The sequence below is a fragment of the Heterocephalus glaber genome, unplaced genomic scaffold (assembly GCF_053883595.1).
Source record: "Heterocephalus glaber isolate CG9 unplaced genomic scaffold, H.glaber_assembly_v1.0 deba00000122, whole genome shotgun sequence".
NCBI classification, from domain to species: Eukaryota; Metazoa; Chordata; class Mammalia; order Rodentia; family Bathyergidae; genus Heterocephalus; species Heterocephalus glaber.
The window spans coordinates 12858789-12870371 of NW_028258138.1; the positions used below are offsets into that span (position 1 = coordinate 12858789).

Genomic DNA, 11583 nt, shown 5'->3' on the forward strand with positions numbered 1-11583 from the left:
ATCTGTATTTAATTTTTGTTGATAGTAAACAATGGGATTATTTTCCTAATTTCTTTTTCAGTGATTTCATTGCTCATGTACAGGAACACAATTAATTTTTGTGATTTGATTTTGTATCCTACTTTATTGCCAAATTTGCTTCTTAATTCTCGAAGTCTTTTGGTGAATTTTTTTTGGGGGGTCTTCTATGTAAAGGCTTATGTCATTTGCAAATAATTCTAATTTTACTTTTTCCTTCTCTATATTTATCCCCTCCTCTCTTTTGCCTGATTTATCTCACTAATAATTCAAGTGCACAAATGAATAAAATGGCTGATAGTGGAATCTTTGTCTTGTTTCTGATTTTAGGGGGAAAACTTTCAGCTTAATATGGTCTTGGACATTGGTTTGTCTTAAATGGCCTTTATCCAATTGTGGTACAGTTGTACACCTGTTTTTTTCAGGACTTTTATCATGAATGAGCACTGGATTTTGTCAAAAGCTTGTTCTACATCTATTGATATGATCATATGGATTTTGCCCTTGCTTCTGTTTACAAGATGTATTATATTTATTGATTTTTCATATGTGGAATCATCCTTGCATCTCTGGGATGAAATCTACTTGGTCATGGTGCATAATCCTTTTGATGACTTGTTGGATTCTATTTGCCAGTAACTTAGTGAGGATTTTTGCATTTATGTGTATTAAGAAGATTGTCCGGTAGTTTTCTTTTCCACTTGGGGCTTTGTCTGGTTTTGAGATCAGAATGATACTGGATTCCAGTGATGAGTTTGGAAGCACTCCTTCCCTTTCCATTTTATTAGAGTATGTGGAGTATTGGTATTATAACTCCCTTGAAGATCTTGTAGAATTCAGCAGTGAATCAGTTGGGGCCAGGACTTTTCTTAATTGATAAACTTTTTATTACAGCCTCAATTTCATTGCTTGTTTTTGAATTGTTCAGAATTTTTATGTGTTCTTGTTTCAAACTGAAGACTAAGCTAAAATAATATCTCTTACAAACTTGAAATGCATCAAATTCCTTTCCTAATGAAGTGTATGAACATCAATAACATACCAGAGAAATTTTTAGTTTTTTTTTTTATTTTGGTAAAAATTTACCCAAATTTTGGTTTTCTGGTACCAAGATTTGTTCTTAAAGTTGTACATGTACCAGCTCCCTACAAGCAATGTAGTCATTATGTACTGCAAAAATGTACTAATAAAAATTTAAAATGGAAAACAATAGTAAGTAAATCCAGAACAACCCCCAAAAGTTTAATCCTGAAAACTTTATTGGCATAATATAGACAAGGAGATCAAGCAGGAAAACGAAGAGCCTAGAAATATCAACAGTATGAAATACTAGGTGTGATCCCAAATGTATGCTTCAGAGCAGTGAGGGAAAAAAAACAACTTTATAACAAGTGATGTTTAAAATATTACTAGAAAATTTTGACTTGTATTTCACACTGTATAAAAACATTTAGATATTTTTATATCCAAAATAAAATTTAAAGAATGTATATAAACAAGGAAACCAGTAAAATAGCTATATCCAAATGCCAATGAGGGGACATACACCCCCATGTTTAAAATTTAAAGGCTTAAGTATAGTCTATTTTGAAGACAATGAAGAGGAATTCAAAACAGGGCAGGAAGTATATTATATTGAATATTTATTTTGAAAATGTTTATATGCAGATTATAACACACATTTTGTAAGATCACTATGGCAAGAAAGAAAAAATGAGAGAAAATACTTTCAAAATAATGCTGAAACTATGATGTTTGATTCAGCACAATTTAAAACATCAAGCACTTTTTTCATACTTTTTTAGACAATATCATATCATAAACATACACTTTCAAGTTTTAGAACACTGACTTGAACAAATCTTGTAAAAATAGTCACTTTTCCTTAGAAATCCTTTAGAATTTTTTAATTCATAAGATAAAGTCTGTATTCACAATCAAGGTTATTTTGTGATCTAGGCAAATCCAGTGGCTTTAAAATGAGGTGTTTTCACAGCAATAAAGAGTCAAACATCTTAAGTAAAAGTGGGGAATAATCTGAACAGTCACCTTACCAAAAAACATAGTAGATAATTAAAAAAGCAAATGAAAAGATGATAAATAACCTGTTCTTATTAGAAATTACAATTTATAATGACAGTGAGATACTGCTATACATATATTAACATGGCCAAAATGTAAACCAATGAAAATAGCCAATAATAACGAATATGTGGATCAATCCAACATTTGTTTTTCCTGGTGGAACTCTGCAGGGTTTGAGCTAGCAAACCTTGATAGAGAGATGAATGAAAAATGCAAGAGACAGAATATCTTTGCAGCGGATCAGGAGGCTTCACTGAAATGAAGCCCTGAGCTGACTCAAACTCCCAGATTTATGGAGGACCAAAAAAGTCATAGTGTTCTGCTGAGTGCAGAGGTTTGTTTCAGTTAGCAAGGCATGGTGACAGCTTGGCTGAATTATTACCCTTTATCTGATTATCCCCTAGGGAGCTTCCCTGTTTTCCCTGTAAGGCCCATCACTGCTCCATTTGGCAAAACATCCAGTCTTCAAGATGTTCTGCTCCTGGGAGATAACAGTCTTCTGCCCTCTGAGTTAACCCACACCAATATTGACCCATGGAGTGTGGCAAGAAGCTCCACAGGACTGCAAAATAGTACAACTACTTTGGAAGAGAGTGTCACAGTTTGATACAAAACTAAACACATTTTCATTTTGCAGTCGGGGAAATGCACACTGTGGTATTTACCGGAAGGAGTTGAAAATGTACGTCCATATCAAAACCTGTACATAGATGTTTATAGAGGCTGTTCATAATTGCCAAAAGTTAGAACCAACTACAATGTTCTCCATTTTATGAGTGGATAAACTGTGGTACATCTAGGAAATAAATTTTACTCAGTACTAAAAGAAATTAGCTATCAACGCATGAAAAGGTGTGGCAGGTACCTAAATCCATGTTAATATGTTAAAACGATTTGAAAACACTACTTACCGTATGATTTTTTTTTTTTTTTTTTTGGTACTGGGGATTGAACTCGGGACCTTGCACTTGCAAGGCAGGCGCTGGAACCACTGAGCTAAACCGCCAGCCCTGTATGATGTTAATTACGGAACATTTGAAAAATAAAACTATTTAGCTGATGGTACGGTTGATGGTTAACCAAGCATTTTGGTGACAGTAAGAAAGGGTAAATAGCTGAAGGAAGTGATGTACTTAAGCCAATAAAAGTATTCTATATGATACTGAACTGTAATTCTGTGGATATGTTATTATACAATTTCAGTCCCACAGAATATGCGACACAGTGTAAAATATAGACTATTGTTAATCATAATGTATCACTACTGATTCATAAATTGTAAAAAATGTGCCACAATAATGTTGATAAGTCAGGAAACTGGAGGTAGAATGTGGAAGTATAGATCAACTTCTCTTTATTTTCTTCTTAATTTTTACATAATATATCTGACACTAAGAAATAGCCTATATATTTTTCAAAAATTCATTTGATATGAGAATTCTGCCAAATTATTCACCTGTCTTCAAGTGAGAGCATCCCTAGTCTATCACATCATGTTTTTTACCAAATGATTTCTGTGGACTCTTCACATATTTTATGATCTTAAAATACCATTCATTCATCTATATTGTATAGCTATAAACTGTATTTAATCTTACTAATAGCACTTGGTAAACTTTCACAAATTCTTGATCAGAATTTGATCCAAAAGAATCACATAACACTAATATCTCCAATTAATACTGCTATGGTTAAAATAAGAAAGGTCCCCTCACGTGTTAAGAATTTGACCCACAATATTCAAGGTGGAGTCCAGAGCAATAATTGGCTCAATGGAATAACACTCTCAGTCAAAATAAATCCTTCCTTCCTTTAGTAGTGAATGTCATTATTTGCATCCAATGACAGAAAACAAATACAATGCCCATTACACCTGTTTCCATTTAGGACTAGGCCTTAAGTATAACTTTTTCTGATATCAAAAATCATGAATTTTTCTTGCCAGATTTTTCAACTTATACAAATTTAGCTTCTTTTTCACTGTGTTAAGAATTGGATCCACAATATTCAAGGTGGAGTCCAGAGCAATAATTGGCTCAATGGAATGAAACTCTCAGTCAAAATAAATCCTTCCTTCCTTTAGTAGTGAATGTCATTATTTGCATCCAATGACAGAAAACAAATACAATGCCCATTACACCTGTTTCCATTTAGGGCTAGGCCTTAAGAATAACTTTTTCTGATATCAAAAATCATGAATTTTTCTTGCCAGATTTTTCAACTTATACACAAATTAGCTTCTTTTTCTTTGCTTTTAAGATGAATAAATTTCACTTTTTCTAATCTTTTTTAACTGTTGTATAAAATATTGATGTGAAGCATTCTGTAATTTATCTTTTATCCTTCCTAATCATTCATATTTGTGATTTTTAGTAATTATGAATATCATATTTACAAATAATCTTTTACATATTTCTTGATATACTAACAGATATCTGAGACCATCATTACTATAATAGTGCTGTTATAGAATTTGAGAGTGAAATGGTGGTTTTTAGAGGCTGTGGAGAGTAGAGGGGTGGGAGAGATAAGAGCGTGAAAAATATTTACTAAGATACAGTTAGACAGTGGCATGAATATCTAGTGCCATGACAGCATGATTACAGTAAACAATAATATACTATATATTTCAAAAAAGCTAGAAGAAAAATGATTTTGAAATACTTTACCATGAAGAAATATATCTGATGAGTTAGATAATTTAACATGATTTAAACATCACACAATGTATCCTTCCTTTAAAATTTCATGTTACCCCATTAATATATGCAATTTTATGTTGTCTTAGCTAAAAATAAACTTATTCATAAAATTGCCCCTCAAATCTCATTGTCAGATTCCATTGGGATTTATTTTTTGCTTACATGTTTGTTTGTGTCTTGTCTGTGATTTGGCCAACAGAATCTGGGTTTAACTGAAGTTATTGATGGGTTTCAAGTCTTCTACCAGTGACCCTGATCTTCCTTGGATTGGCAGCTCAACAGGGAAGCACCTTCAGGTAAAAAATTAAAATCGTAGCAGACAGGGGCTGGGGATTTAGCTCAGTGGTTCTGCCACCTGCCTTGTAAGTGGGAGGATCTGAGTTCAATCCTCGGTACCAAAAAGAAAAAAAAAAAAAATAGTAGCAGATAAATCTTAAATAGGCACGCAAAAAACCTTCATCCAAGCTCTCTCTGGCAACACTCCTGTTGAGGTATGGTTCCAGAACATTAGCAAAAGTATCATTAATTCAGATGTGGGACTTTTGGAACGTGATTGGGTCATGGAGGCTCTATACTCATTCATGGATTAATCCATTGATGAGTTCATGACTGAATGTACTGTGAGCAGGTGAGACTTGGTTGGAATTTCTGTGTTGCTCAGTATGTGCCTTTGGAGCTTATATTTCCTTCCTTGGTTCCCTCTCTCTGCTTCCTGGCTGCCACCAGTTGAGCAGCTTTACTACTTTCCTCTGCTGAGCGCTTGACAATGAGGTTTCTGACTTGGAGCCAGCTGCCAAAGCACTGAATCCCCCAAATTGCGAGCAAAATTAAACTTCTCCTCCTATAAGTTTCTGCTGTTAGGTGTTTTGTTTAGCAATGTGAATGCTAACTAATGTAAATTTTCTGGGCATGCACAAATTATGGCTAATCACAAAGGCTAGGGTCACAATAACACTCTGTTCGCAGGAAGCTCAGAAAAAATGACCTTGGTAACCACATTCAAAGAGGAAGCAATGTAGAATCCTGCCCTACTAGGGAGAGAAGAATGTATAAATTCTGCTAAATAATATTCTAACCTAGAGGTAGACAAACTCTTGTCCACTAATTGTTATGTTAAATAATATTTTATTGGAAAACATTCACATCCATTCATTTATACACTTTATAGGGCTGCTTTGACCTTACCATGGCAGAAATGAATGTTGAGACAGACTATAAAGTATGCAAAATCTAAAATATTTACTAGCCCTGTGTAGAAAGTTTGCTGTCCTGACTGATTTACAAAAACAGACACACTAGTTGGTCATACACCTAGAACCTGTATTGCTGGTTATGAAAGAGACTCAGTTTTCCAAAGTTCAATTTTTTATCTCCAGTTGTTTCACTACTCACAAAATTTGTTAAAATTTTTTTTTTTTTGGTTTTTCCAGCTTCATTGATGGAGTAAAGTCAGTTGCAATATGTAATTCTTTCTTCTCACCTAACGAATTTATAGCCTTGGAGCTGGCTTTTTAATATTTAATCTTTTATATAATTCTTGTCATAGAACTCACTTTCTGTATATTAAAACATAAAAATGATGATTATTATTGTTATATATACAAAACTAATATTCTATTGTATTTCTAATTGTTTTTATTATTTTGTAAATGTCCATGTTTTATCTCAATCACTTTCTTTTTTCCTAAATAAATCTATTATTTCTTAATGGTGCATATTTGACATAATATATTTTCTTACTATTTGTCTAAAAAGTTTTACTTTTATTTTATTGAAGATAAATATTTTATATTTTATTAATAGGATTATTCCATTTATTTTATTAGATGGGAAATTTTGATCGTGTGAAATTTTAGATTGGTAGTTATTCATAATCTATGCTAAATATCTCATTATATTTTCTCCCAGCCCTCTTTGTGTCTGTTGAGGAGGCTCTACTGTCAGACTTATTGTTTTTCTTTATAGATGCATATTTGTTTTATTTTCCTAAATTAAGATTTTGGCTTTGCACGTATTTTTCAGCTAGTAAGTTGTAACTAAGTGTGACTTTAATTGGCATTTTCCCTTTTGGCAGTGGATGGCTTTTACAATTTGTAGATTGATGTCTTTTAACAGTTTTGAAAAATTATACAATAGTTTTCTACTAAAAATAGTTTTGGGTTTACTTTTCTTCCTCGATTGAATTCCGTGTATATGTATGTTTTGTGCTTTCATAAGATCCAACCCATGTTTAATACTCTGGGATTCTACATTATAGTTTTTCTTATGTTTGTTTCAGTTGACTATATTTTATCAAAATACGTTTTGGTCTAATATTTCACCTAAGTATATTGGGTTCTAAACTGTATTTCTCACTCCCTTAAAAGGTAGAATTTAATTTTATCTCTGTGGTGATGGTCTGCAGATTTAATATATATTTTGCACATTTCTTTTAATTGTATGAATAGTTATGACTACTCTAAAATTTCTTGTCTGCAAACTACAAAATGTTCATGTTTTAGTTTTCATTTTCTGTTATTTATTTTACAAGCTATCATAGTATTTAATAAACTTAGCTTATTTATTGGAATTGTAGAAGATCCAGAGTAGTATGGAATTTCACTGTAGACATTTTTGTGCTTGCTTCTAGGCTCTTAGAATCTGTCAAATTTTCTGATTTAGCTGCAAGTAGAGATGCTGACTTGTAGTTCATTTAATTTGCAAACTGAGGTAGCAGGAGTACTGGAGCTCAGAAGTTGTGCGCCATCTTGGATAGAATAAGTTTTATCAAAAAGAAAACATCTGCTCGCCCTAATTCAAGCAAAGATTAAGATAGAATAAGGTTCCTCACCAGGATCTGTCTACCTTTACTTGGGCCCACCTGATAGGATATAATCCTTCTTCAATTAAGGGTGCTTCTTCTTAGAGAATTAAGAACTCTGCTGCTTATTTTCTCATCACCTTTATATGGATAAAATTTCTGAGTTTCAATAGGTTCTGGTTGTTCTTTTAGGAAATAGACCCACACAAATTCAGATTTTGTAAAGTATCTAAAGAAGAAACCATGCTTTATTTTTTATACTACATTTTTTTCAGATTCTGTTTTCTTTCATCTCCAATTGGTTTGCTAGTCATGGGGGGAGTAGCATCCAAAATTTTGCTCATTATCTTCTCCCAGTGACCTCTCTCTCATTTTCTAGCATCAAAAATGGTGAAATACACTTTCCCAAAGTTTCTTCATCTTTACAGTCTTGGGTCCCTTAATACTTAACTTTCCTATCAATATTTCATTGCATTTGATGTTATGTGTTTGAGTTTCCCAAGTGAAACCTAATTTCTTTAAAGGTAGAAACAATTTTAATATGGAGATAAGTAGGACTCATAACCATAGTTGATGAAGATGAGGTTTCTCGGTAATAAAAAAATTAATGATAATTTGTTACTGAGCAAATATATTATGATTTTGTGAAACAATATTTTCACTATGTATAATACATGTAGGTTTTTCTAAATATTTATAGTAAATTGATATATTTTAAGATCCTATTTGGAGCCACATTGGTAAGCCAGAATGTCATTAGTTTTGCAACCATTTTCAATATGATAACTTCAATAGTCATCCTTTAGGCAGGATATTTTTTAAAAAATTGATCAACAGTTAAGAAGTAGAGGTCGGGGCCGGGAATTTAGCTCAGTGGTTCCGCCGCCTGCCTTGCAAGAGGAAGGATCCAAGTTCGATCCCCTGTACCAAAAAAAAAAAAAAAAAAAAAAGAAATAGAGGTCAAGCTGATATAATCTCACAACTGGTATTGCAAATGACACAATACATAGAGAGACACACAATTTTAATTGACTTGATATGAATATAAATATTATAGAAATAACTATTTTTAAAACTTAGATGAAGACCATAAGTAAACAGAAATGGTAGGGGAGATTAAAAGATATGTAAGAACAAATTTGTACATTCTTTTAGAAATAATTGAATTTTACCTCATTCAGTTTTACATATCCAATTACTTTTAAAGAGCTTGCTCTCTCTCTCTCTCTCTCTCTCTCTCTCTCTGTTTTCTTCCTTTCTGTTTCTTTTTCCCTATTCCACACTACAACCATACACATCATGCACAAAGGCAAAAACATATGAACAACATAATATAGTGAAACTGTAATAAAGCAATATTTGTCATGATATATTAAATAATACATTTTACACAGAAATTAGAGTCAAATTTGATCACATTTTACATACAATTATAATAATACAAAAATTTGTACAAATTATCACAGAATCCAAAAGATACTGATAAATCAAATGGCATGCTGCACTGTAATTTTTGAATAGTTTAGTATACAGTTGATGTTTTGAAGGTATTTAAAAATTTCTCATGTGAAGAAAATTGGAGATAATTTCAGTAAGAAAAGCAGGCTATAGACAACAGATTGAGTGCTGTGGAAATTCCTCAGTAGCAGCCATAGGACCAGTATCTTCTATAGCACAGAGGGCGGCAACAGCCATAACCATAGCCACCATAGCCAGAGGAACAGCCTAGGCCACCATAGTGGTAGCCCAGGCCACGACAGTAGTTGCAGCAGTAGCTCATGGTGTCAGGAGTGGACTGTTCAGTTAAGGATAAGGAAGTAGGTATCTTGAGTCTGGATGTCACTGTCTGCATGGGGTCTTTTATACCTCCTTGGTGGTGGGCGGGGAAACCACAGGCAGTGCAGCTTCATGTTATCTCACCAATGAGTTCCAGATTATGACATAAATATGTAGTTACTGAGAAAACAAGGCCCTCATAACAGAGATTGTTTTGCTGCTATCAGAAATTCATCATCATTTATGGGCCCTTGATATAAAACTCTTGATCTATTTTCAAGGATCTGGTTCATTCTATTTTTAGTCAATTTTGCACATATGACCTGATTACATGGTATGATACAAATCATAAAAATACTGTAGGTACACTATTTTTTATTTTTCCTTTGTTTCAGTTCCTCCACAGGAACATCTTCCCTCTCCTTTCCTCTCCTCTCTTCTCATCTCCTCTCTCTCTCTTCTCCTCTCCTTTCCTGTTCTTTTCTTTTCTTCTTGAATAATTGTATCTGTAGCAATCTATTTCCTGACCATTTCTGATGATGATTAAACTGTGCTATTGATAATTTGGTAGCAAGCTACTATCATATGTTTATACAGTGGACATTTAGTCTGACCTTATTCCTTGAGTAAATGTATTCAAATTTTCTAGAAAATAAATGGCCATTTTATGGAGAGAAATTCTATGTGGTCTATGTTTCCTTTTGTCACCTCAGGAAAACGTATTTTACATGTAACAGTGAAACACGCCAAGGTTAATTAGGATGCTCTGCCTTCAATCCTTACATATTTCTTTAAGTAATCTCCATTTATTCTCTCAGATTTTAGATGACAGATGAAAAATATTACTGGAAATAGAGATACTCAGTCATAGACATATTTTTCTCTTTTTTATAACTTTTAACTAAATTTTAAAATGTGATTGTCATAAAATAATTCAGATCTATTATTGGGTTAATGCCACATGAGTACTGAAATCATGCAGATCAATTTATGTGCCATCACACCAAATTTAGATTTTTGAGAGTTTTTATAGGAAGGAAAAAGATTCTTCTCCAGTTTGATAGTTGCTGAAGCAAATTTCCTCTGACTCCACAAATTCTACTTGTTATCATTGAACACCTACTTATCAGTGAGCTCTGAAACTATTGATAAGTGCTTGGATATAATAAAAATACCACCTTCCTCTATGGTTCTAGTTTAGATGGTTTGAAATATCTGAGAGAAATTCCCATGGTATTGTGTGGTCTCTCTCAACCACGCAATAGATATCTATTTGCTCTATCTACCATGTGCCAGTCATTTTAAAGACTTTTTTGTTAATTGAAATCTATTACTCTCTACATGTATCATCATATTACCATATCTTGCAAAAGAAGAAATGGAGAAACTTCCATTGTTTCAAAAGTAAAATAAAATATGTATTTTTTTCTTTTGAGTTGAAAAATGAATTAATTTTCTCAGTGGGTAAAATAAATATTTTTTCAAATAGGATAGATTTTTTAAGTGTGTAACTGTTTAGTATGTATATTACTGGCCAGTCAGAATTTCATTCATACTGTTGATTTTTAAAATATTAGGTGAGCTATCTAATTAATATTGTGTACAATTGAGCTGTGTTGTCATTTCCAAATCTGGAGATCCTTAGGAAAATACAAGTAGGTGTAAGAACATTTTGGGGGGTATTTCAGAGGAAAAAAACTAGAGTCATAAACTGTAAATGGTAGTATTAGAAGGAGGCAAATACTCAGCACATCGAAAACTGTTGTGCTGAACTGGTGAATAGGAGATCTTTTGGGAAGATTTTAATGTCAACCCCAGGACATCAGCAGCCTTGAGACAGGGGATTTATGGGAACCATACCTGCCATTCTATGCCATGTAGTGTACACATAGTTTCATGTGAGGATTAGGCAGCAGATTCTCCTCCCTGTGTCAAAGTTCTAAATAACTCAGCCTAAACTTAGGATATCAATACAAAGAAAGACAACACTTGGTATAGTGGTTGGAAAAGGATTATTTTGATGATCTCAGTGTCATTTAAAAGACTAATGAGAATATGATTCATAGACTAATCAAATGGAGCAGTGGTTTCTGAGTCTCGTTGAAACAGCTTAAACAGGACCAGAAATGAAAATTTCTGATATTTATATCCTTGAAATGAAGCAAGTCAAAATGTCAGAAGACATCCAAACAGTGTTGTTGC

General features: G+C 33.0%; 1 protein-coding gene across 1 annotated transcript; it reads right to left on the reverse strand.

Moving 5' to 3' along the window:
• Positions 1-9244: 9244 nt before the first annotated feature.
• Positions 9245-9385, reverse strand: LOC147830346 (keratin-associated protein 22-1-like). Its single transcript, XM_087210043.1, has one exon. It carries the CDS (start codon positions 9383-9385, stop codon positions 9245-9247), a length of 141 nt encoding a protein of 46 aa, XP_087066169.1.
• Between the last annotated feature and the right edge of the window lie 2198 nt (positions 9386-11583).